Source organism: Aotus nancymaae, unplaced genomic scaffold (assembly GCF_030222135.1).
Source record: "Aotus nancymaae isolate 86718 unplaced genomic scaffold, 86718_ANA_hifiasm-v0.15.2.pri h1tg000020l, whole genome shotgun sequence".
NCBI classification, from domain to species: domain Eukaryota; kingdom Metazoa; phylum Chordata; class Mammalia; order Primates; family Aotidae; genus Aotus; species Aotus nancymaae.
Genome location: NW_026988432.1, coordinates 2134196 through 2160939, shown reverse-complemented (window position 1 = coordinate 2160939; position 26744 = coordinate 2134196). Strand labels below are relative to the sequence as shown.

The 26744-nt window shown below is 54.6% G+C and overlaps 1 protein-coding gene across 7 annotated transcripts in view; it reads right to left on the bottom strand.

The window, feature by feature from the left end:
• The window catches only part of ZNF516 (zinc finger protein 516), a 135583-nt gene that overhangs the window by 11285 nt on the left and 97554 nt on the right, over positions 1–26744 (bottom strand). For all 7 annotated transcript variants that reach the window (XM_064379010.1, XM_064379014.1, XM_064379012.1 and 4 more), the window contains exons 3-5: positions 11343–12791; positions 2140–2244; positions 1199–1266 (exon numbers count right to left, since the gene is read on the bottom strand). In XM_064379010.1, coding sequence (XP_064235080.1) covers positions 1199–1266; positions 2140–2244; positions 11343–12791 — 1622 coding nt within the window. The remainder of the gene's footprint in view (positions 1–1198; positions 1267–2139; positions 2245–11342; positions 12792–26744) is intronic.

Below are 26744 nucleotides of genomic sequence, written 5' to 3'. Positions count from 1 at the left end.
CCGAAGCTAATTATTTAAAAACTGTCATAAATGGCAAGGCTTTCTGTCAACAATACATGAAGCAAAGGCCTTTAACACCACATAGAAATTCTAACCAGGCAATAATTAAAAGAAAAAAAAAAATCCCTAATCAGGTAACAACAATCCTACAGCCAGCCCAGCTCAATCACTAATTAGCAGGGGCGCTTGGTGAAGCCATTTCATGCCTCTTCCCTTTTTCCTCTAGAAATAGACTAGAATGATTCTCAAGTTTCCTTTGAGACCTCACTAGACCATACAGTCTCGAGATCCCTCAGAGGTCTTAATCACCCTCATCCTCACGAGCAACTGGGAATCCCACAGACTACTGAATTTGTCAGAGCAGAGGACACAAACTGAATTCCACCACCCAAACAGGGCTTGACTCTCATGGCCAAGAAGCCCCTTCCTCAATGACAAAGGGGAGAGTTTGTCTTTGGAGGGAGCCAGATGTTCTTTAGAGAAAGCTTGTGCAACACGGGTGTGATGTCCTCCAGGAGAGTAACATGAGACAGCATTGAGGGCACACACCCTCAGCCTGAGAGAATGCAAGAGACCCCTGTGGGCTGTGGGTGGGGGCCTCACTACTTTAGAGCAGGACTCAGAACCACGAGCCAACGCCCGAGTCCTGCCGCTCCGTGTACACTGAGTGATGTACGCACACAGGTCACACCTGTAGGGGCAGGTGCCTCCCAGGCACAGGCACACAATTACTTTCAGGCACTCTGGCCATGCCAGTCATGTCTGTAACACAGAGGAACAAAGCACAAAGCCGCAAGACACCACACTGGACATGAAACTTTTCTTACAGAATAACACAGAAAGAATGTTCCTGAAGGAGGCTAACCATAATTTGTTCTCAAGCAAACTCCTACCCAGAAACATCTTGGAAAAAGTGAGTCTGTAGTGTTTTCAGTCACTGCCAGTCTGTCCTGACTCCCTCCTCCCCAACACAACTGACACCCGGCACCCTGCAGCCCCCGCCGGGAGGACCTCTGTGCAGGGATTGCCCACAGACTGCTCCGAAGGGTCAGATCCCAAGTCGAAGCAATAAAGAATTATTTCCACATCTAGTGAAGAAAACAAGAAAGAAGGTCACGCTTCAGTGATGAGCATCACAGCCCACCTTTACCCAGCCACCGCATTAAAACCCAGACATCCGATTCATCATGAGACCTACTTGTTTGGGGGCGTCTGCGGAGGTGGCGTGAACTTCAGAACCCCGGGGTCCATCAGACTCAAACACCACTGTGGGAAGAAGCGGTTTGTTAACAGATGAGCATGTGAGCTTCAGGACGTGCACGTTAAATGAGTCCATTACAGATTAAGTACTTTCCCCAAAAAAAAAGACACCAGCGCCTAGCCTGTGGCTGGAAAATACCAATTTACCGTTAACACTTACAGTAAGAGACTGTGATAATGGCTGCCTGGGGCCATTGCCCTTTTTAATTCTGAGCTCACTGCTGAAGAAAGCAATCACTGACAACATTAATTATCGGTGTGTGTGTAAGGGGCCCTCTTCTTGCATTACTTACCATTTGGCCTGTGCCATCCTGCATCAGAGCAGCTTCTGTGGGCATCCTTCACACTGCTGATAGAGAACCCGTCTCCCTGTCTGTCTAATGCCCCTGTGCTGCCCTGATGGTTCCCAGCCCGATCGGGTGCAAGCTCCCTACCTACGTAAGGGCCGAGGGATTCTGCAGCCCATCCTGCCCGGTCCCAAGGGGCCCAGGAATATCCCACAGAGTCCAGTCGGTGCCAGCGAGGACACTAAACCAAGCCTCGGCTGTGCTAAAAGGGTGCTTTGATGAAATGTGTGCTGGTGGCAATGTCGTTCGTTAACATATTCATTTCTGAGGAGTCAGTTACTCTCTAATTAAAATGGAACATTCGCAGACAGATTTATCTCAAATTAAACCACATGGCACATGGATACCAAAAAAACCCCTTTCAGGTGTGGAGTGGGGGCGGCCGGTGTATGGCCCCAGAGGCAGATGGCAGTGCCCCCACCTGGAAGTGGCTGAAATCTGATCATGTCCCCGGCTGCAGATGGTCAAGTGCTGACTGAAGACACCCCACTCCCTTGGCTCCCCTCGGGGACAGTGGACAGGAGGGCGATACCTGAGTGTGCCCGCATGTGGGCCCTGAGGTGGCCGGGCTGGTGGAAGATCTTTCCGCACTCGATGCAGACGAAGTCTCCTGGCCGGGCCTGCGTCCGGAGCGTCCCTGCGGTGGCGAGGTGGTGGTGGCAGTGGCAGGGCCGTGGTGGGGTTGGCGTGGAGGTGAGGAGCAGGAGAGCGAGAGGGAGGCGAGAGGAAAACATCATTAGTCTGTCTAATGTGTCATCATGTGAGGCTCCCTTCAGGCCCTGGTGACAACTGTCAGCCTTCATCTCGGCTCTGCTGACAGGCCAGGCACTCTCAGGACTGCAAGGATGCATAAATTACAGTGAATTAAAAACCGCTCCCCGGGATGGGAGGCGCCGCCAGGCTGTGCGTCAGGCTGTGTGGCTCCGAGCATCTGCAGGCTGGGCCCGGCCATCACACAGCCCTGTCAAACGGCACATCCGGCAAATCAGAGTGACACTGCGTGACAGAGATGAGGCTCATGGAAAACAGGAAGTGAGAGGGACGAGAGCCCGCCGTGACCTGGCCTCGATCCCGGGAGACCCAAGCAGAGCAAGTGCAGCCACGGGGCGGCCAGCCTCTGACCCCCTCTCCTGCCTGCCTGGGCGGCTCTGAGGCCACGGCCCCTAGCAGAGGGCAGGGGACACCTGCGAGTGCCAGGCAGCAGACCCCCAAGGTGCATGCACCTGCTGGCCGTCGGCAAGGTGGGAGGTACCCGAGCCCCACCTTTTCCCCAAAGATGATGCGACGCCACCTCACAGCACTCAAAGCACTGGGCTCTGCACTTCCCTCCGATCCAAAAAACCACACGACTTTTATCAGCAAAGGGAGGCAGAGGGCGTTTATTTGTCCGCACGCCTTTTCTCTCAAGGTTTTCCATGCGCTGGGAGCTCCAAAGACATTTCCCTGGCTGTGACACTCACTGCCATGCTCGATAGTAACTCAGGAGGAAAAAAACAAATAATAACTGGAAAAAGTTACACCTGTTGCAGTCATTTTTTCAAAAGCTGTTTTTCACAGCAGTTTTTATGCATCTAAAGGCTGACACTTGAGTGTGAACAGCAAATGAAAAGAATGACAAAAGGCGCTTTAGTCAAATTGGTTGAAAACAAACCTTCAATATTGTTTCTCAAATTCAGAGTAGCTCAAAAGGTAAAAACATAAAGTCATGTTTACACTATAAATCGCGTTTATAGAAATAATAAAGAAATGCATGAACTGGGACGCACATCTTGTCAATTTTCCTGTATGACAGATCATGAACCTAAATCAGAGAATGTAACGCCTTAGCCTCTGACTACTCAACACTCCCACTGCCTCACACACAGAGGAAGAAGAAGAAACATTTCGGTCAACACTCAAGTTAACAGGGGCCAGGTGCGGTGACTCAGGCCTGTAATCCCAGCACTCTGAGAGGCCAAGGCAGGAGGACCACTTAAGCGCAGGAGTTCAAGACCAGCCTGGGCAACATAGCCAGAGACCTCGTTTCTACTAAAAATGTAAAAGCTATCCACCGAGGTGGGTGGTACATGCCTACTCGGGAGGCTGAGGTGGGAGGATCACTTGCACACAGGAGGTCAAAGCTGCAGTGAGCTGAGATCACACCAATGCACTCCAGCCTACATGACAGATTGAGACTCTCTCTTAAAGAAAAGAGGAAAGAGAAAAGGAGAAAGAAAAGAAGAGAAGAGTGACAAAAGGAAAGGAAAGGGATAGGGAGGGAAAAAGAAGGGGAGAAAGAAGAAGGGAAGGGGAAGGGGGGGAAGGGAGGGGGGAAGGGAGGGGGGAAGGGAGGAAGGAAGGGAGGGCAATTTTTTTTGAAGCAGCCCCCTAAGGGGGGGCGTTATAATTTGTTCCCCATTCAGCTGCATTGTAAACGCCACCCAGTGGCACTCCTCTGAAACTAATTTCTGAACACTGGTTGTCTGGATTTTCCTAGGTACAATCTAGACGGCGTCTACATGTGAAATCTCACCACACCTACACAAAATACTGACTAATGATGACGACATGCAATGTCATCTGTGTCTAACATTCACAACTTTCAAAAACTAAGTCATTATTATTCCTTTTTCAAGCAATTATTGTAGCTATTTCCTATCCAAATGGGCAACAGAGCAAACATGGATAGCCCTCCCACTACCCCATGCTCACCTCCTTGAATCAAGTGTGGATGAGTATGCGTGCACACACACTCGCGCAGGCGCACACACTCACAAGTACACACGCACACATGGTTTTCCCAAACATTTTACCATATAACTTTCTCTTTACGTTTTAGAGACAGGGCACTTGCCCTATGGTCAATGATACTATGCCCAAGCTACTCCACCATTTCCAGTTAATCAAAAACGTTACCAACTTCATTTGAATTGAAGACCAGCTGGTGAGCACACAGCTCCAATGTTCTGACCTCGAAATTCAAGTTGTGTTTAGAATGTGGACTTAACAGTGAAAGAAAAAGGCCTGGTGTAACTTCAGAGAGGGACACCAGCCCGGCGAGGCTGCATGTTGTTATGTGGTGCTAAGCTATCCACAGGGAAAGAGGAGATGAAAGAGATTCTACAGAGATCACATTGCAAGGAAGCACGGAGCTTTCATCACCATAGTATGAAGACCTCCTTGGTATACGTGATTTTTTAAGTCCCAATAAGAAATACCATCTAGAATTATTTTATTAGCTTCAATTTTTTATTCTAAGATTTATCATCTAGGCTGGCCGTAAGGTCTGAGAACACAGATCACGTGCTGTGTTACGACTGCCGTAGCAGTAAACGCTTTACATTCTATTCGTCTGTGTTTACAGACTTGGCAGTCATACTGCAGATACAGAAAATGCAGTGGGTCTTTCTTCTCAAATGGTCAGAGAACCCCTAAGGGAGGTAACAATAGTTTTTTCCTTCCTCTTTGGGTAGAGTTGTTAGACTCTGCATATCTACAGAAACATCACCCAGTCAAACACACGTGGGGGGAGAGGAAGTCTCTGAGACTTCTGTTTCCTAACTTCTGAATAAAAGCTGTCTTAGAGGCATCCTCCAATAGCAATGTTCTCTTTATAAATGGAATGTGTCCACTGCAAAATCACAGAATCACACTTCTAGCACCCACAACTATTACATGTTCACGTGAGATGACTTCCTATGCTTGGAGACCATTCTCCTCTGCACATATTCCTACCTCCCAAAATACAAAATGATGCTGTAGCAATATGTCTAATCAATGACCATGGATAGGGAAGCTGGGATCTTTTGATCTGCAGATGACACTCAACTAGGAGACACGTAACAGATGCATGGGATGAGGAAGGAAGACCAAGAACTGCAGATACACTTGTATAATAAGACAAGTCAGAAAGACCAATTTGACCAAAGGAGGAATGAAACAAGATTCTAGACTCATGACTCAAAAATCAAGTACAGGCACACCACAAAGAAAGAAACAGCTGGACAGAGGTACAGGCTCACCGCAAAGAAAGAAACAGCTGGACAGAAGTACAGGCACACCGCAAAGAAAGAAAACAGCTGGACAGAAGTACAGGCACACCACAAAGAAAGAAACAGCTGGACAGAAGTACAGGTACACCACAAAGAAACAGCTGGACAGAAGTATAGGCACACCGCAAAGAAAGAAACAGCTGGACAGAGGTACAGGCATACCACAAAGAAAGAAACAGCTGGACAGAGGTACAGGCACACCACAAAGAAAGAAACAGCTGGACAGAAGTACAGGCACACCACAAAGAAAGAAACAGCTGGACAGAAGTACAGGCACACCACAAAGAAAGAAACAGCTGGACAGAGGTACAGGCACACCACAAAGAAAGAAACAGCTGGACAGAGGTACAGGCACACCACAAAGAAAGAAACAGCTGGACAGAAGTACAGGTACACCACAAAGAAAGAAACAGCTGGACAGAAACAAGTGAAAGAAAAAAATCCTAAGAAAGTTTAGTTACTCCAATATTCAGCAACACCCATAAAAGTAAATCTAGCCTGCACAGATTTCCCGGGCTGGAAATCAAGTCTCTACAACAGGAAACATTCATGTTCTGGTCACCTTTCCAGTAGTCAGAACATGCCAAGGCTGCTGGGTTCCCTTCTGGCTACAACAATTTAAGGACGTCAAAAACAAACATTCAAGTAAGGAGAAAGGAATGCGGAAGGTCCTGGAGACCAGGTAGAAGATGGACGTGGAAGGTCCATGGAGACCAGGTAGAGAGTCGACACAGAAGGCCCCAGAGACCGGGTAAAGGATGGATGTGGAAGGACCTGGAGACCAGGTAGAGGATGGACGTGGAAGGCCCTGGAGACCAGGTAGAGGATGGATGCGGAAGGTCCCGGAGACCAGGTAGAGGATGGATGCGGAAGGAACCGGAGACCAGGTAGAGGATGGATGCAGAAGGTCCTGGAGACCAGGTAGAGGATGGACGCGGTAGGAACGGGAGACCAGGTAGAGGATGGACGCAGAAAGTCCTGGAGACCAGGTAGAGGATGGATGTGGAAGGACCCGGAGACCAGGTAGAGGATGGACGCGGAAGGTCCTGGAGACCAGGTAGAGGATGGACGCGGAAGGTCCCGGAGACCAGGTAGAGGATGGACGTGGAAGGACCCGGAGACCAGGTAGAGGATGGATGCGGAAGGTCCCGGAGACCAGGTAGAGTATGGACGCGGAAGGTCCTGGAGACCAGGTAGAGGATGGATGCGGAAGGACCCGGAGACCAGGTAGAGGTCCTGGAGACCAGGTAGAGGATGGATGCGGAAGGACCCGGAGACCAGGTAGAGGATGGATGCGGAAGGTCCTGGAGACCAGGTAGAGGATGGATGCGGAAGGTCCTGGAGACCAGGTAGAGGATGGATGCGGAAGGTCCTGGAGACCAGGTAGAGTATGGATGCGGAAGGTCCTGGAGACCAGGTAGAGGATGGATGTGGAAGGACCCGGAGACCAGGTAGAGGATGGACACGGAAGGTCCTGGAGACCAGGTAGAGGATGGACGCGGAAGGTCCTGGAGAGTAGGGGATGGACGCAGTAGGAACCGGAGACCAGGTAGAGGATGGACGCGGAAGGTCCTGGAGACCAGGTAGAGGATGGACGCAGAAGGTCCCAGAGACCAGGTAGAGGATGGACGCGGTAGGACCCAGAGACCAGGTAGAGGATGGATGCGGAAGGACCCGGAGACCAGGTAGAGGATGGACGCGGTAGGAACGGGAGACCAGGTAGAGGATGGACGCAGAAAGTCCTGGAGACCAGGTAGAGGATGGATGTGGAAGGACCCGGAGACCAGGTAGAGGATGGACGCGGAAGGTCCTGGAGACCAGGTAGAGGATGGACGCGGAAGGTCCCGGAGACCAGGTAGAGGATGGACGTGGAAGGACCCGGAGACCAGGTAGAGGATGGATGCGGAAGGTCCCGGAGACCAGGTAGAGTATGGACGCGGAAGGTCCTGGAGACCAGGTAGAGGATGGATGCGGAAGGACCCGGAGACCAGGTAGAGGTCCTGGAGACCAGGTAGAGGATGGATGCGGAAGGACCCGGAGACCAGGTAGAGGATGGATGCGGAAGGTCCTGGAGACCAGGTAGAGGATGGATGCGGAAGGTCCTGGAGACCAGGTAGAGGATGGATGCGGAAGGTCCTGGAGACCAGGTAGAGTATGGATGCGGAAGGTCCTGGAGACCAGGTAGAGGATGGATGTGGAAGGACCCGGAGACCAGGTAGAGGATGGACACGGAAGGTCCTGGAGACCAGGTAGAGGATGGACGCGGAAGGTCCTGGAGAGTAGGGGATGGACGCAGTAGGAACCGGAGACCAGGTAGAGGATGGACGCGGAAGGTCCTGGAGACCAGGTAGAGGATGGATGCGGAAGGTCCTGGAGACCAGGTAGAGGATGGATGCGGAAGGTCCTGGAGACCAGGTAGAGGATGGATGCGGAAGGTCCTGGAGACCAGGTAGAGGATGGACGTGGAAGGTCCTGGAGACCCGGTAGAGGATGGATGCGGAAGGTCCTGGAGACCAGGTAGAGGATGGATGCGGAAGGACCCGGAGACCAGGTAGAGGTCCTGGAGACCAGGTAGAGGATGGATGCGGAAGGAACCGGAGACCAGGTAGAGGATGGACGCGGAAGGTCCCGGAGACCAGGTAGAGGATGGACGCGGAAGGTCCCGGAGACCAGGTAGAGGATGGACGCGGAAGGTCCCGGAGACCAGGTAGAGGATGGACGCGGAAGGTCCTCGAGACCAGGTAGAGGATGGACGCGGAAGGTCCCGGAGACCAGGTAGAGGATGGACGCGGAAGGTCCCGGAGACCAGGTAGAGGATGGACGCGGAAGGACCCGGAGACCAGGTAGAGGATGGACGCGGAAGGTCCCAGAGACCAGGTAGAGGATGGACGCAGAAGGACCCGGAGACCAGGTAGAGGATGGACGCGGAAGGTCCCGGAGACCAGGTAGAGGATGGACGCGGAAGGTCCTGGAGACCAGGTAGAGGATGAATGGAGAAGAGGGATGCTGGGTCCAGGAAAGGCAAGAGAGAAGTGTGTGAAGGTTTAAAGGACTACCACATAGGAGAGCTCTCAGCTAGTTCTGATGGCCTCAGCAGAGACCTGCAGGCAGTGGCCGCTCACCAAAGCCGGGGCCCAGGAGGTGCCGAGTCCCTCACCGGGGGCGTCCCATCTGGAGACGCTCGGCTCTTCTCAGGTGCACAGACCGAGCATCTAGGCAGGTCGGCCTCAGGTACTCTATACCGGGAAGCTGGGATTCTAATAATGCACCTACAAACAGGCGTATTTTAAGACAAGAAACACGAAAGCCCTGCCCTTAAGAAACCCAATTTAGAGTAGACTTAGTCCCCACAAATTTGCTGACTCACACTATGTCTCAATGTGAACACTGGAAGAATAAATAACCCAGGATGAGCGCATGTGCTTTATGACTAGTGCTTTTCACATACGAAAGGTAAGTATTTCACTTCTCTCTTTAAACAAAAGGCCTTAAAACCGTTTATTTTTTTAAATGTCTGTAAGAAAAGGAAAAATATTTCAGCCTATTTTGGCCTTCAAATTCTATCATCTGAAATTTCAAAACCTTACAACTCACTTCTACTTTCTTAGAAACGCCAACTACGCCGGCCACAAGGCAGCTCAAAGGCCTTTTAAGAAGCGGGGACCGCTTTCCAGGTGTGAACCGACAGCTTTAGAACTGTTGGGTGGAGCAGGCCGTGAGTGCATGACTAATTCAATTAGGAGTCTGGTGGAGCCAGCGGGCGTCAAACCCCTGTTGCTCTGCCCGGAGGCGGCCGCCAGGGGAAGGACGGAGCGGCCCAGCCAGGAGCACCCCAGCGTCCTCGAAAGCGCAGCCCTCACCACTCAGCCTTCCCTGCTTTGGGTTCCAAGAAAACCCACATCTCCAGAAGTGAGGCTGGCATCATGTCAAAAGGCCACCAACAAACTTGTTGTCCACTTAGCAGCAAATAACCTGCATGACTGAAAAACCCTGCCGTGGCTGAGGGAACTCACTCACTTTAACTGAACGTGGAAAAAGTCAAACCATCAATCCGCAGGGCGCTGCGCTGTGCCTCCCACCCACGACAGCCTCCATGGGTTACTCCGTCTGCCCAGAGCCCATGGGCAGGGAGAAAAAATGAGGATCTCAGACCAGGCCTCAGGGACCCCAGCTCCTGAGTCACGACTCAGCCCAACACATCCGCCGAGACGCTTGGGTGTCCAGACCTTGGTCTCATCCTAAAAAGTTCACAAGGCCGGGTGCGGTGGCTCACACCTATAATCCCAGCACTTTGGGTAGCTGGATCACAAGGTCAAGAGATCGAGACCATACTAGTTAAATGGTGAAACCTCGTCTCTACTAAAAATACAAAAACTAGCCGGGCGTGGTGGCGTGCACCTGTAGTCCCAGCTACTCGGGAGGCTGAGACAGGAGAATCACTTGAACCCAGGAGGCGGAGGGTGCAGCGAGCCAAGATCGAGCCACCGCACCCCAGCCTGGCAACAGCGCAAAACTCTGCTGAAAAAAATAAGTTCACAAGCACTCAGCAGGCTCTTCAAAGCAGGAATGTAACAAGGATGGCCGGAGGAAGGCCTTCGCCGGCAGAATCTGTAAGAAGGCAGCAGCCTGCAACGGCTCCTACTGGAGAACATCTTGGGTGAGCGTCCCTCACGCCTCAACACTGCCTCGGCCGGCCATGGATCTAGGCAGGCTCTGAATCCCGGCCTAAGCCAGGGGCTTAGCAGGTGACCCCGGCACCCACTGGGACATCGTCCCATGGTGGATTTGGGGGGCTCTCTGCTGACATCTCGCCTCCCAGACCCGGAATCACACCCTGACAGTCCCACGAGCTGCCCTCAGAGGTCACTTCTAATGGGGACCACTTTCAGGAACCGCAGGCTTTGATGGACAATTCTACCAAAGAATGGTTAGCCCTCTCAGGTGATGAACTCAGAGTTAGGTTTTTTAGTGTTCTGGGTGTTAAGGGAGAGTGACCTTCAATCTATGTTCAAGGACAGGGCACTGTCCAGTGAGTGTGCCCAGAGGAGCAGGAGGCAGCCGGCAAGCCCTTCTCATGTTTACTACTAGACAGCTACACTAAGGCACAGGGAGAAGCGAAGATAACCCTTTTCAGGTAACTTTTTCAGGAACTTTTGCACAAATTCAATTCTCCAGACTTTACAGGGTAAATACATCCCCTGCAAGGCTCTGCTTACTAATACTAGAGCACTCATTAGGTGTTCTTAAATTATAGATATATAAAAATAAAACTCAATCACCCTGAATGAACACTCTAGTCTTCTGAGAGACAAGGACAATGAACGTCTACAGATTCTTTGTTTAAATGACAGAAACATGGTGTGTGATCTGCCTGCTCCTGCAGAATTTCGGTGTGGAAGAAACGTTCTCAGCAGGAAGGAAGCCATGCAGGGCTTGCGGCCTCCTCCCGGGGCCAGCATGCAGAGGGCCACCAAGCCCAAGCAGCGTCCCTGAGCAGGGCAGAATACAGAGCCTGGAAAAGCCGTCCACACCTGCTGTGCTCCCAGGCCCGGGCAAGGGAGCAGCTCTTGGCTCCGCAGGGGATGAGGCCGCCTGGCTCTGCCCTCACAGGCCTTGGGCAGGCAGGGGACAGCAGCCCTGGCCTTCCAGGGCTGGCTCTGGAGGTCACATGTGGGCCAAGGAAGAGGGGGCCCGCACATCTTACCTCTGTGCTCCAGCCCAGGGCCGCCGACGCCCCAGCCCTGGTAGAGGGTGGCGAAGTCCTTTGGAATGTACGTCTTAAAGATGTTGAGGATGTCCAGGCGCTTCTCATGCCCCTCAGCCACTGGCTCCTGTTTGATGGAGTGTAGGATGGGGGGTGCCCCAGCAACAACAGGCTGGGCCTGCAAGGCCACGTCGCCCCTGGACCCCGCAGCACAGGTAGCCAGAGTCCTCAGCTCCTGGGCCGCCTTCGAGGGGGGCTCGCGGGGAGGTAGAGGAGGGGCACCCCCTTCGCCCTTTGCAGGAGGTGGACCCTGAGGCTGGGGGCTGAATTTGGCTTTCAGGGAGTCCGGGGCACTGTGCTTATTTGTGGGGACAAAGCCGGCCCCCACCGGGGTGACTCCAAACTTCTCCACGGGCTTGCTGTTGGCCGAGGGCTGAGTGCCGGCCCGGGTGATGACAGTGGGCGTGGGGGTGGCGCTCCTGCTGAAGCCCCCGCCACCCGGGGTGGGCACCGGTTTGGAACTCGCCTCCTGCCTGGGCTTGGCCGGGGGCCCCTGTGCGGCCACACCATGTGGCTCCTGACCATGACAGGGTTTGGTCTGTCGATACCCGTCAGGACCAGGCGCCCACAGAGCGCAGGGGCCTCCGGAATGGCTCTCCTTATTCTTAGGCATGCTAGCGGCTTTCGAGGCCACTCCTAGGGGAGAAGAGCCACTCTTGGGCCCCGGCACTCCCCCTGGCACCTGAGTGCGGGTGAACCGAGCCAGGAGCAGAGGCTGGCATTCTTTGCCACCAAGGGCGGGCGGGGGGCCCGTGCGTCCGCTCCGGGAAAGGAAAACCAAGTTACTTCTGATGCTCTTGTAACCCTTGGGCTGGATCCACGGGGGAGCCACGGAGTTGCAGCTGACGCGGTGCCAGATGCGCTTGTGCATCCACAGGACCTCGGGGTAGTAGGTCTTGTGGCTGCAGTACGGACACGGGTGAACGACCAGAGCCGCCTGAAGGGACGAGGCCACCTCCTTACTGCTGGGGTCATCCCGCGTCGACCTCACACTCAAATCCAGCGGCATGAGGTCCGGGGCCAGAGCCCTCTTCCCTCCCCCAGAGTGTTCCTTGTTGTGCAAATCAGACAGCTTTTCTGCAGGGTGACCCGTCTGGCCCTCTGCGCCCGTACTGGAAGGGAACTCCACACCATCGCCAGGGCCAGACACCTCCTGCTTGGGCTGAAATGCTGGCATCTTTAAGTCCATGGAAAATCTGTGCTGCTCTCGCCTCCGAGAAGTCTCTCTGCTACTGTTTTCAAGTAGGGACACAGAAGCTGCGATCCCCGCCTTGGACTCGCCCGCGTCCCTTTCCGAGGCATTCTCTCCCGGCTTGTGACTCTGGTCTCCATTGGAGAGTGCAGTCGAAGTCACCTCTTCGGAAAAGCAGCAGCGGCGTGGCTGTCCCCCTGGAGGAGGCAAAACATGAAATGGAAGTTACCATTCTCATCAGAACACGGTGAGACGCAGGGCGAGCGGGGCCACAGTGCGCTCCAGGCGCAGCTGTCTCCAGCAGGACAAGCCAGCCCTGAGTCTGGGTGGCTCTGAGCAAATCCATGAGGAGCCACCCAGACAAGAACAAGAGGGGCTAAGTCGGGCGGGACTTCTTTCCTCAACTTCAGTGACTCGAAAGATCACAGGGAAAGCACGATGGCTGCGGCGTATCTAGTGACGTGTGACTACGCTATCCCAGCTGACAGAGGGCGGCTGGCCTGCTAAGGCCCAGGAAGAAAATTAACTGTTCATAACAGTGTCAGGTTTGTATGACTTTCAAGGAACTCTGCATTGAAGGCTCATGGAATCTTCACAATCACTCAAGGCAGGGTAAGAAAACCAGAGAAGTGAGGTGGCGTCCACAGCCACGGAGGCAAGCTTGGCCAACAGCTTACTCGCCGAAGGACCCCAGGGTCTGCCTCCGAAACCGCTGGGCTGCCAGCCACCTTCCACCTCAGCCCGGGGCTCCGTCCCTACGCATCCCTCCTGTGAGCCCCAATTCTCAAGCCTAAAACTTGACGCCACCAAGTGCCCCAGAGGCCCATGAGCCAAGGGCAGCCAAGCTATCCCCCTCCACGCCGCCACCTGCTGGCTGCCCAGAGAAACTCAGCCCGACCATCCCCCCCAAGCTCTGCGCCCGAGGGTCAGACGTGACAGTGTGTGACTGAGCCACAGTCCGGGATGGACTCTGGTGCGGAGGGCTGGTGCGGTCCCAATCCTCCCACTTTACCTAAGGAACACCGCAAGATGGGAAAACGCCACCAAGGTTTAAGGCTTTTCCCAAGTCAGAAGAGACCACGTGCAAGTGGACACAACACGGATTAACAAAACTTCGGTTTTATGTCTGCATTTACGGCCTTGGGTTTACTTAAATCTAAACATGGAAATTGAAAGCGTACAGATGCTCCCGGGTATCCGGAAATCTCTGAACTACAAAGAAAACACAGGCTTCCTCGCCGCCAGCTGCATCTGCGGTCCCTCACCTCCCAGCCGGGCCTCGGTGGGTAGCCACTCACGACAAGTCCCCATGTGATTGGTTAAAGGTTTTTAATATTCAGTAGAACACAGGGATCTGCTAACTCAGAACGTTCTTTTAAAATGTTCTAAGTATATTTTTGGCAATAACAGGAATCCCATTGAACTGGTAACAAACCTATTCCGACGGGTTCTTCATCGGGCTGAGAGCACCTGTCCTGAAGGTGCCTGCCCAGGTCTCAGGGACACAGTAACAAATGCTGGTTTCCAGTTAGCGGGCAGTCAGTGAGCAACTCACACAGCAATTTTAAAGGATCTGTCCATGTTAAAGAATGTTAGCAGTAAGGTGTCATCAGCAGAACTGGTGGGATGAGACGAAAGAAGAAGAAACTCACCAACTCCTACCGGTTCCTAAAAGCTAATACTTAAATAAACTCAGGGCTGGAAATGGTGACTCAAGCCTGCAATCCCAGCACTATGCGGGGCCGAGGCAGGCGAATCACCTGAGGTCAGGAGTTCAAGACCAACCTGGCCAACATGGCGAAACTCCGTCTCTGCTAAAAATGCAAAGATTAGCCAGGTGTGGTGGCGGGCGCCTGAAGTCCCAGCTACTCCAGAGGCTGAGGCAGGAGAATCACCTGAACCTGGGAGGAGGAGGTTGCAGTGAGCCGAGGTCACACCACTGCACTCCAACCTGGGCCACAGAGCAAGACTCCATCTCAAAAACAGTAACAGTAGTAATACAATATATTAAAAAATAAATCGATGAAGCCAGGTGTATTAGTCCGTCAAATGCAGACACTGACACAAGAAAGGAGGCAGCAGTGGGACGCACCATGGGTCAAACGTGTACTTCACCCGGAATTCAGCACAGGAAAGAGGAAACGTTAGCCTTCGTTTAAGTCAGACTGGTGCTCAGCACATTCAACTCATTTTTAAATATTCGACGAAAAGCAACAGCCGGCAGAGAGAGGTCTCATTTTCCCTGCAGTAAAGGAACAAAGATTTCCAAACACAAGTGTTCAGGACTAGCAGTGGAGTCTGTAAGGGGAAACAATGAGGCTGTGTGACCTGCCCCTGTACATCTGTGAGGTTTGCAAAGCACGACTGTCAACGCTTCCAAATGTTCCCAACAGGATCACAAAACATCACCTGGAACTTCCAGTACCTCTGACCAACACACTACATGATAAACTAAAAGCAAACAATCTGGCCGGGCACGGTGGCTCCCGCCTCTAATCCCAGCACTTTAGGAGGCCGAGGCGGGTGGACCAGTGGAGGCCAGGAGTTTGAGGCCAGTCTGCCCAACACAGCAAACCCCATCTCTACTAAAAACACAAAAATTAGCCAGGCGTGGTGGCTAGCACCTGTAATCCCAGCACTTTGGGAGGCGGAGGCGGGTGGACCGCTTGAGGTGGGTCACTTTACAGGCCAGCCAGGCCAACATGGCAAAACCTCATCTCTACTAAAAATACCAAAATTAGCCAGGCATGGTGCTGTGTGCCTGTAATCCCAGCTACTCAGGAGGCTGAGGCAGGAGAATCGCTTGAATCCAGGAGGAAGAAGCTGCAGTGAGCCAAGACGGCATCACTGCACTTCAGCCTGGGTGACAGAGCAAGACTCTGTCTCAAAAAACAAAAAAAAAGTGAATGGTCTAGTCCAAGTTACCAAAGTCACTGGTGGGGAGTGAATGGCAAGATGCTTCTGGAACACAGACCCTGCAGAGTCCCAAGCCACCCCAGAAGGGTGGGTGACACGCAGGACCATGCAGTCTCCACTGTGGAGAGGCGGGTGGGAAACTGAAGCTACTCGCAGAAGCAGCTGATGGGCACAGACTGAGCTTCCCAAGGAACTACTTCCTTTCCAAGGAAGAAAACACGTGGCTGACTTGAGAGGCGCACGTCAAAGCCGAGACTGCATGGATCCTCAGCAGCAAGGAACCAAGCACCTCTCCAGCCAGAGCCAGGACCCTCTTCCCGAACCCTCTTCCAGCTGCGGTTTCTTCCGTTACAGGATCAGGGCCACTGAAACAGCAAAGGCCTCCAGCCAGCTCCTGATCGGGTCTCAGGCCTTGGCGTGCAGAGGTGCGGGCCCAAACACTCCCCACGTTCACCATCAGAAGCCACAGAACAGATGCCTTCGCCCCTCGTCCCTGGCTCCTGGCCCCAGCGCTGTTGACGAGGACCCTCCAGGGCCCCCAATCACAGGAATAAACTGCCGCCAAGTCCAGCAGGCCCGGCAAAGTGCTGTCGCCTAACACGGCCAAGGATTCCTTACAGCCGGGTCAAAGCAAAAGACGAGGGGCCTCCCCAGCGGTCCAAGGGGACCACGACACCCATCCGCCATTCCCAGGTTCCCAAGTGCCATTCTGACTTAATGTATCCCTTTTCTATAGTCCTCATTCTCTCGTGGAAGACTACGGCATTCCATCTACTTGCACACTCGAGGTGAAACTCCCAGAGAAATAAGCTCCACCACTGGGAAACAGGGCTCCTCAGGGCACCCCCCAAAGTGGCAGCACGCACAGGACACACTTGCACCCCCTCCACTACCCCCATGCCTCCACCATGACCCGCATGCCCTCCTCCATGGCCCCCACCCACCCCCACATGGTTCTCACGCCCCCTCCATGGTTCCCACGCCCCCCTCCACGGCCCCCACGGCCCCCACGCCCTCCTCCACAGTTGGGACCTGGCGTAAGTGGCTTCTGATGTTTCAGTGGCCCTGATCCAGAAATGGAAGAACTCAGCTAGAAAAGCGTCGGGAGAAGGGGCCCTGGCTGCCTGGTAGGAAACACCTGGTTCCGAGGCTCCCTTGCCGCGTGGGGAGGTCTGTGGGGCAAAGCACTTCTGCTCAGTCCCCCTAGTCTGATGGCCCCTCGGTGGCAGTGCTCACCAGGCACTTTATCAGAATTAAAGGATAGAGAACAGTGGGGATTTGAGCCTGGCGTGGCCGTGCCCAGATGGCTGCCTTTGACCCTGACCGCAGTGCCAAGGGCACACACCAGAGAGGGGAGGACTGGCTCAGAAAGGCCGGGAGGCGGCCTATGTAGAGGAAATGGGACCCACGACACATGCCCCGTGCTCTCCGGGGGCAGGGAAGCCCGTGCCACGGGAGCAAGCCAGGTCCCCGCAGCCCTGGAGAAGGCGCATGTCACTCCCGACCCCACGAGTGTGCAGGTGCACGCCACAGATGGGGCCACCCTGCCCTCGGCCCAAACAAGTCAGGGACTCCCGGGTTCCTAAGTGGGACCTCCCTGACGTGTCTTGGAAACACAAACGCGGATGAGGGCTCGGACAACTGCACTGTGCCCAAGCTGGCCTGGCCCGGCTGGTGCCTGCCGCTCACCACACACGAGCGTGTTTCACAGGGGCCGCGGGAGTGGCGGACTTGTGCCGTCCGAAGTCCCCGAGACAAGGTCCTCAGCGCACACACGACCACCCTCAAAACAGAGATACGTCGAGGGCACTCTCTATGCAAACTTACTCCGCTTTCACTTAAAAAACATTTTCTTGTAGTAAAATAGACATAACAAAAAAGCGTCCGGCCACAGAGCCACGACGAGGCGCGCGCCTCCCGCGCTTACGGCCGCTCTGCTCGCCCTGTTAGTCTTGTTTTCGGTTTTCCGCTGGTTTTTAAAGCACTTGGTTCTTAGTGCACAACGTGCCTCTTCTCTGAAAAATCAACAGGACCCCAGGAGCGCCCTGCGGGCCGTCACTCCAGGAAGTGCAATGGGCAGCAAGCCTGGGTCTGTGCCCGGCTCTGGTGATGCTAAAGAACAGGGTCCTGCGTCTAGAGTCCCGCTGCACCCCCCCACGGGAGCGGCACCCCCACGGAGCAGCCGCCTCACTCTCCCTCCCTGGTCGCCCACCTGCAGGAGGCAGCGCCAGCCCCTGTGCACTGACAGCGTGTCCTCCGGCCTGTTTCCTGAGCTGTCATTCCTACAAAGCAGCCCTTCCAAAAACCAACCTCCTCCTGAAACGCAGCCCCGTACTCTCTCTGCAAGACACTTTTCTTGCCTAAGTGTTCTTTCCTAAGTGTTTAAAATAAAGACTTTTCCCATTTCCGCTCCCTACGTTGGGCTTCAGAAAGGCCATTATTTATTTCCATCCATAACGGATACAATTTAGTTAACTACGTGAGCAGGAAGGGGCATCTGCTCACCTAGCCTCTCTGGGTCACTAAGGGACAGTCAGGGGCCCCGCTCAGGGATGGGAGCTGAGGTGCTTTGCTGGGCTGGGCTTTGGGAACACACAGGGTGGCTGCAGGCAGGCTTCCCACTCTGCACAGCTGCTGGGCTCATCTGCACTTGAGTTCAGCCCGAGCTCAACACCGGGGGCTCCCCTGCATGTTGACAGGGAGTGAGGAGTGAATGAACAGGTAATTGCAAGCATCACATTCATCAGTGACATCTCTGATTCAACTTTAGGCTGACAAGGAAGAAGGGACGGGAGGTGAGGGAGGAGGAAGGAAATGGCACTACTTTCTATAAAGGTTAAGAAAAGGAAAGCGTTCCGCAGTATTCAGATTACACAGGAAAGAAAGCTTGACGCTTTCTTAGAAGACAATGAATTTAGTTAAGTGACCATAATTCTAAGGAGCCCTGGGAATAAAACTTCTCACCTCCCAACCCCCAAAACGGCATCAGAACCACCAGAAAGGGGCCCTTTAATGAACACCTGCGTGTACAGAGACTTAGGTGAGGACTTTTATCTGATTCTAAATTTTTCAACCCTATAACAATGACTTCCTTTCTGATGGATAGGTTAAGAGAGCTCGACTTTTAAATATTTCCAGTTCTACAACTGACAATTTCACACACACGTGCATTTTCATTATACAGCCAAACATCTCAAATATTTTATTCTACAATTTTAGCAACCATCACTCAGCAGCACAAACTCCCCATCCTTCCCACAGGAAAAAACCCGCCACGGGCAGTGGAACCCATTAACACCACAAATTCTCACTGGACTGATCTCCCAGTGCCGGCTGACTGGACACACGCTGCCCTGAGACCAGAGCCTGCTGCTGGAGCCCCGGCCACCTGAGCAGGACTGTGCCCCGCCCTTGGAAGCCTCCAGCATCCACGTGGACTCTGCTCCTGGGACACAGCCACCGCAGGACCAGCCCGCAGCCCCTCTCATCTCAGTCACATCAGCCCGGGTTAGACACGTGCACAAAATGTGCACCTCTTCCAGGCACCCCACCACGATCGCAGAACAGGAAGAAGCTTTGAAAAGGCATGGCATGTCTGTGCACCACACCCAGGCCAGTTTAGCAACCTGCGGGATGATTCTTAGATGCCTTACACACTCTGCTCTTCGGTACATCATACGTTTGCAGGACTGAAGGCACTGAACAGCAAGGCAGGCGGCCTGCAGGTACATCAGCACAGCGCTGCACACGTCCCGCCGCTCACCTACTGCAGAAGCAGACGCGATCAGTGCTGTGCGCCGTGCAGGTTTATAAACTACAAATCGTTTCAATATATTTTATCCCAGATTTGGCAAGAAAAAAGAAAAAAAAACAGTCACACAGTCACACAAAAGCCCATCAACTGTATAACATGATTTTCTTTTTTCAGAGGATTACTAAGCCGGTAATGTAGGAGGCCGAAGCTTACATGGACCTGTGTCTCCCTGACAGTCTTGGGGACAGGAAGAATGTGGCTGGGTTTAGTGCACAGAGGTAAGCTGGGAGCAGGCCCGATGCCTCTGCCCAGGAGTGGCCGTTCCTGAATCTGATACGGACAGGAGACAGGGAAATATTGGATGGAAGAGGGCAAAGGCCCCACCCTCGAGTCTGGAAACCCACAGCCCTAAACAGAAACAGGCATTCCTGTTTTCACACTCAAATGATGCCCCTTTTGGCCTGCCATGCCTCCTTATCCTGTACCCATAGAAACCTCAAGCTCCGGGCTCCAAGAGCAGAGGAACAGAGAAGCAGAAGAGTGGAAGAGCAGCAGCCTGGCAGAACAGCACGGCAGAGGAGGGAAGAAGAGCAGGAGCATCTGAACATCAGGAGGAGTCGGACTGGGGATGGTCGGAATGGAGATTGGCCGTGGGATGGCTGAACTCCAGGAGAAGATCATCTTCCCACTCCATCCCCTTTCCAGCTTCTCATCCATCGTGCCGAGAGCCAACTCCACCATTCAGTGAAATCCCCGGATTCACCATCCTTCAAAGTCCGTGTGAGCCGACTCTTCCTGGACAACGGACAAGGACCCAGGTACCAAGAAGGCAGGGTGAAAAAGGCTGTCACCCTGGCCAGGCACGGTGGCTCACGCCTATAATCCCAGCACTTTGGGAGGCAGAGGCGGGTGGATTACGAGGTCAGGAGATCACAACCATCCTGGCTAACACAGTAAAACCCTGTCTCTACTAAAAATACAAAAAACTAGCCAGGCGTGGTGGCATGTGTCTGTAGTTACAGCTGCTCAAGAGGCTGAGGCAGGAGAATCACTTGTACTCAGGAGTCGGAGGCTGCAGTGAGCCGAGATTGAACCACTGCACTCCATGCTGGGAGACAGAGCAAGACTCTGTCTCAAAAAAAAAAAAAAAAAAGGCTGTCACCCTGACTCCCCACTCAGCTGGTTTAACATTTAGCCATCCGCGGACAGCAACTGCTAAAACAGCATTAACTGTCTAGACACTACCATGGGGCCAGTGCCCAAACGCGCCCACCCAGCTCCTGCCCCTGCCTGTCTGTTTGCTCCCCCTCCTGTAAGGGGTTTGAGCGCAAATGAGCCACACCCCTGTTGCAAGTCCTGCGAGAGGTCAAGGAACTCTCTGGTTTCAGATCCACGAGGAAGAAGGTCTAGGAGGAGGCTGCAGTGGCCACGCTCCCGTGAGCCCACCATGTGCCTCGACAGCCCAGATGGAGAAAGGGAACTGGACAAGCTTATCAGACCAGGACTGACACTCAGAGATGAGGGAGTCCAACGCAGCAGAGACTCAAAGGTTTTCAAGGAGATGCAACAAAGGCTTGAAACTAAGACGAAATCCCATAAGGGGAAACGAAGTGCAGGAAGAGAAGGTTCTGGCCACGGAAAAGACCCCAGGCTCCTAGGAGACCACAAGCTCAATGTGAGTCATTCGGCTCAGGGTTGAGATCAAACAGAACCGTCCTCAGCAACAGCCGGGGAAGGCAGGCCCAGGATGGGGCTGGGCAAGGGTCCTCTCTCCACGCTGGGTGGCAAGAGCTCAGCTTGGGCTCTGAACCACACAGAAGAGCAGCAAATGAATGAAAGGGAGCGTGTCCAGAACAGGCCTGGGGGAGGCTTCCGGGAACCAAGTAACAGGAGACTGACTGCAAGAACGTGGGCTGTTCCCCACAACAGGGGGCTGCCTCAAACCCCGATGTTACGCGGTAAGCACTGAGTGGACACAGGAAAATCAGTTCCTCCAGGACAGTCTTGAGCACCGCCTCTGAGAATCATCTGTCAAGCTCACGAGGCCAGGTCCAGGTTTCTGGGGAGTGGCCTGTGCATTCTCAAAAAAAAGAAAAAAGATATCTGGGTGATTCTAATTGCAGCCAAGATTGAGGAGAGCTGGGCAAGATATGACAAATAAAAAGAAATCAATGAGAATGAGATTTCACGGGGGGCCAATGGAGAAGTGCTCAGCTGAGAAACAGCTGCCTTGTGAAGAGTGCGTCCCTCACCACCCAGAGGGGCAGGCAGAAAGCAGAAGGCAGCTCCCGGGAACGCTGCAGGCACAGACCTCCCCCCGCCCCCAACAAGGCTGAGGTTCTAAGTTTTGTATATGGAAATGACCCAAAACCTGCTAACCAGACAAGACTGATTTCATTTCTTATGTACATTTCAATGTCATTTTTCCTTCTGTTCAATTCCTTGTGACTTAGTTGATTTTGCACAGGTACGTTTAAGCAGTACAAAGTAGAAACATACTTCTTTAAAAAAAATGCTTTGTCATTTCTTAATCAATATCTTTAAAAATAGCAAGCAGCTATTTCACTCTGAGGAGCATTTAGGCAGCCGCCACTGCCCGCAGCCCTAGGAACCCGGAGGGAGACGGGTGGGTCTGGAGAAAAGGCTGTTTCACGGAATCTCGCTGCTGGTCCTGCTCGGTCATGTGACTTCACCCGTGGTAAGGAGCGATCGCAGGCAGCATGCTGGTTTCTTACAACATGAGGCCTTGTGCCTCCCCGTTCGCACTCATTATAGCAGTAATTTCAGAGCTTCTCACTCTTGGTGAAAACGAAACACGAACTCCTCACAAATGCAACACCAAGCACAAAACCATGAACATCTCTGCGTCTCTGGGGCGTTCCTCCCACACGAAGCATCCGCAGGTCCCTCAGAGCGAACCTGTGGTCACGACCCAACGCCGGCTGCTGCGCACTGAGTGTGTGCTAAGGTTTTAAATACAACTGGCCTCCTTCTGTTGTCTCCTCAATCTCTCACCCCAGGTAGCTGGGTAGTGAACACAAACTGGTCATTTTTAAATGAGAATGAGCAAATCTGCCAGAAATCATAAATCATGACTGTCTGTAATGAAATCCACGAGGAACAATGACCGCAGTTTCTCGGTCCCCACGGTGCCCCAGTGTTGGGGTTTACACCAGCGGCTTTACAATACAGCCCAACGCACACACCCACGAGGTGGGTCCCAAGCCAGGGAGCAGCAGTGACGTACCCAGGACGGCGCCCGTCTCAGGATGCATCCCAGCTCACCAAGGACCAGGGGATTCCAGGGAAGCACCAGGGAGGCCTTCGGAAGATGGCCAAGCAGCCAGGCTGCCAGCGCGACCCCACAGGTCCCCAAGGAAACGAGGAACACAGAGCAACCCGGGTCCTGCACACGGCAGCCCATGCGGACGTCAGTCATTCTCCTTCAGAGAGAAGCTGGGTTTGCAGAAATAGCCTGTGCACAGCAGTCAACAGCTGTAAGCAAACGGTGGGGATGTGATAAACACGGCACTTCCCGGGATCACTGGGTGCCAGGAACCACGCCAGGAACTTCACACTTCACATCCATGACCGGCCCCTCAGAACGAGGGGAGGGAGGGAAGGTCACTGTCCCATTTTGTAGATAAGAAACCCGAGGCAAAGAGCAGCTTATCTATAGTGATCAAGGTGCGAGCTGATGCCAGCTTCAAATGCGCCAATCATAGACCACATCCCACAGCGCTGGGCACGTCGACACAGGAAGGTGGCCCCAGATCCCAGGGGGGTAATCAGGGAAGGAAACCAAGCACGCAAAGCGCAGACGGTGGGGACAGCCGGGGTCCCCAAAAGGGGCCGAGATTACACAAAGAAACCATGAAGATGTGCTGCAAGACTTTGAAAAAAGAAGAGAGAAAATGATATGGAGAGCACCGCACTTTAGGAAAAAGGCTCTGGGGTGAAAGGCTGTGAGCGAGAGGGGACTGAAGGAGGAGGGAACTAAGCACAAGCACAAGCCAAACCCTAACCCTAACCTTAACCCAATCCTAACCCTAACCCTAACCCTAACCCAAACCCTAACCCTAACCCTGATCCTAACCCTAACCCTAACCCTAACCCTGACCCTAATTCCCAACCCTAACCCTAACCCTAACCCTGACCCTAATCCAACCCTAACCCTAACCCTAACCCTAACCCTAACCCTAATCCAACCCTAACCCTAACCGCACTTTAGGAAAAAGGCTCTGGGGTGAAAGGCTGTGAGCGAGAAGGGACTGAAGGAGGAGGGAACTAAGCATAAGCACAAGCCAAACCCTAACCCTAACCCTAACCCAATCCTAACCCTAACCCTAACCCTAACCCAAACCCTAACCCTAACCCTGATCCTAACCCTAACCCTAACCCTAACCCTGACCCTAATTCCCAACCCTAACCCTAACCCAACTCTAACGCCAAGGCTAACCACTCCCTCTGCAGACTCACCCGTAGCCAGGTCCTCCCCTAAGCTGCAGAGCTACTCCTGCTGGGCCCCCTCCAGGACACCTGATTAAGGCAGGGGTCCCCAGCGTAACGTACTCGCACCCTAGTGGCCCGGGTAATCGCACCGGTCCTACAGGTCCTACATGAGAACACCAAACTAGAAACCGGGACTTCCACAGGTGCCCAGGCAGCCAGGGGAGAACTACAGACGTGGAGGTCTCCGTCGTCCCACGGCCCCAGCCCCACCTGTGCGCTGCGGGGATGAGGCTGTTGTCTCAGCCATGCCCTGAAGGCCAGAGACCCCACCAGACAGGGACAGGAAGGGCTGGCAGGAGGAGGCCGGGCAGGGAGGCCCACAGCAGAGAGACCACAAGAGCAGGGAAATGTGAACCACAGAGGGAGAGGGACGGCAAGGCCAACAACGCCACGGTCCCCTCTCCGCAGCTCACGGTGCCACCCTTGGCTTCCAGGGAGCACACGGCTGAAGAACAGCCCCAGCATAACCGTCGAACCAGACAGCCAGCGCAGACTCGGCCACTGGACCAAAGAAACACAGCACAGCCAAGGGACAGGCTTGCATCAGGGCTCAGGGTGGCCTTTTCCTCACTGTCCCCATGAAAATGAGAAGATTTCACAGAAGAGGGAAAGCAGCATCTTCGGCCATACAGGGAAAGGACTCTAGGCTCCTAAGCAGACGTAAGCCCACAGGGAGGGGCTCTAACAACAGGTTCTAGTTTTACAATCTTCCGGTCAGCCGCAGGCTCTGGGGTTGGCACACGGGGCTCTTTACTCAGAAGGTGGCGTTCACGGGGCTCAAAATGTGTCCCAGGCAACAAAAATCACCCAGGAAGTAGTGCAGCCTGGGAAGCCCTTTGCACGTTCAAGAGCAGAGACCAGGAAAGCAGGAGGCCAGGTAGGGGGAGGGCAGTGGGAAGGCAGGTGGTCAGGTGTGCGGAAGGAAGGCAGGTGGTCAGGTGTGGGGGAAGGAAGGCAGGTGGCCAGGTGTGGGGGAAGGAAGGCAGGTGGCCAGGAGTGGGGAAGGAAGGCAGGTGGCCAGGTGTGGGGGAAGGAAGGCAGGTGGCCAGGTGTGGGGAAGGAAGGCAGGTGGCCAGGTGTGGGGAAGGAAGGCAGGTGGTCAGGTGTGGGGGAAGGAAGGCAGGTGGCCAGGAGTGGGGAAGGAAGGCAGGTGGCCAGGTGTGGGGGAAGGAAGGCAGGTGGTCAGGTGTGGGGGAAGGAAGGCAGGTGGCCAGGTGTGGGGGAAGGAAGGCAGGTGGCCAGGAGTGGGGAAGGAAGGCAGGTGGCCAGGTGTGGGGGAAGGAAGGCAGGTGGCCAGGTGTGGGGGAAGGAAGGCAGGTGGCCAGGTGTGGGGGAAGGAAGGCAGGTGGCCAGGTGTGGGGAAGGAAGGCAGGTGGCCAGGTGTGGGGGAAGGAAGGCAGGTGGTCAGGTGTGGGGGAAGGAAGGCAGGTGGCCAGGAGTGGGGAAGGAAGGCAGGTGGCCAGGTGTGGGGGAAGGAAGGCAGGTGGTCAGGTGTGGGGGAAGGAAGGCAGGTGGCCAGGTGTGGGGGAAGGAAGGCAGGTGGCCAGGTGTGGGGGAAGGAAGGCAGGTGGCCAGGTGTGGGGGAAGGAAGGCAGGTGGCCAGGAGTGGGGAAGGAAGGCAGGTGGCCAGGTGTGGGGGAAGGAAGGCAGGTGGCCAGGTGTGGGGGAAGGAAGGCAGGTGGCCAGGAGTGGGGAAGGAAGGCAGGTGGCCAGGTGTGGGGGAAGGAAGGCAGGTGGTCAGGTGTGGGGGAAGGAAGGCAGGTGGCCAGGTGTGGGGGAAGGAAGGCAGGTGGCCAGGAGTGGGGAAGGAAGGCAGGTGGTCAGGTGTGGGGGAAGGAAGGCAGGTGGCCAGGTGTGGGGGAAGGAAGGCAGGTGGCCAGGAGTGGGGAAGGAAGGCAGGTGGCCAGGTGTGGGGGAAGGAAGGCAGGTGGCCAGGTGTGGGGGAAGGAAGGCAGGTGGCCAGGTGTGGGGGAAGGAAGGCAGGTGGCCAGGTGTGGGGAAGGAAGGCAGGTGGCCAGGTGTGGGGGAAGGAAGGCAGGTGGTCAGGTGTGGGGGAAGGAAGGCAGGTGGCCAGGAGTGGGGAAGGAAGGCAGGTGGCCAGGTGTGGGGGAAGGAAGGCAGGTGGTCAGGTGTGGGGGAAGGAAGGCAGGTGGCCAGGTGTGGGGGAAGGAAGGCAGGTGGCCAGGAGTGGGGAAGGAAAGCAGGTGGCCAGGTGTGGGGGAAGGAAGGCAGGTGGCCAGGTGTGGGGGAAGGAAGGCAGGTGGCCAGGTGTGGGGGAAGGAAGGCAGGTGGCCAGGTGTGGGGAAGGAAGGCAGGTGGCCAGGTGTGGGGAAGGAAGGCAGGTGGTCAGGTGTGGGGGAAGGAAGGCAGGTGGCCAGGAGTGGGGAAGGAAGGCAGGTGGCCAGGTGTGGGGAAGGAAGGCAGGTGGTCAGGAGTGGGGAAGGAAGGCAGGTGGCCAGGTGTGGGGAAGGAAGGCAGGTGGCCAGGTGTGGGGAAGGAAGGCAGGTGGTCAGGTGTGGGGAAGGAAGGCAGGTGGCCAGGTGGGGGGAGGGCAGGTGGGAAGGCAGGTGGCCAGGTGGGGGGAGGGCAGGTGGGAAGGCAGGTGGCCAGGTGTGGGGAGGGCAGGCAGGTGGCCAGGTGTGGGGAGGGCAGGTGGGAAGGCAGGTGGAAGGCAGGCAGGTGGAAGGCAGGCAGGTGGAAAGGCGGGTGAGAACACAGCCTCCAGGAGAGGGCGCTGTCCACACACACGGGAGCCCAGTCCTTGCCCAGGCCCCACACAAGCCCTTTCTGACTAAAAGCTGGTAAATTGGGGGAATCAGATGATATCTCAAATGTCCACTTTTCAAACTCAGTCCCGATTTCAACTCCTCCTGCTCTAACTAAACACACAAGTGGGCATTTGGTCATCTCAGGCCAGGCAGGAATGTTGGAAACTGACGGAGCAAAGCCACAGAGAAAGCCTGTGTGG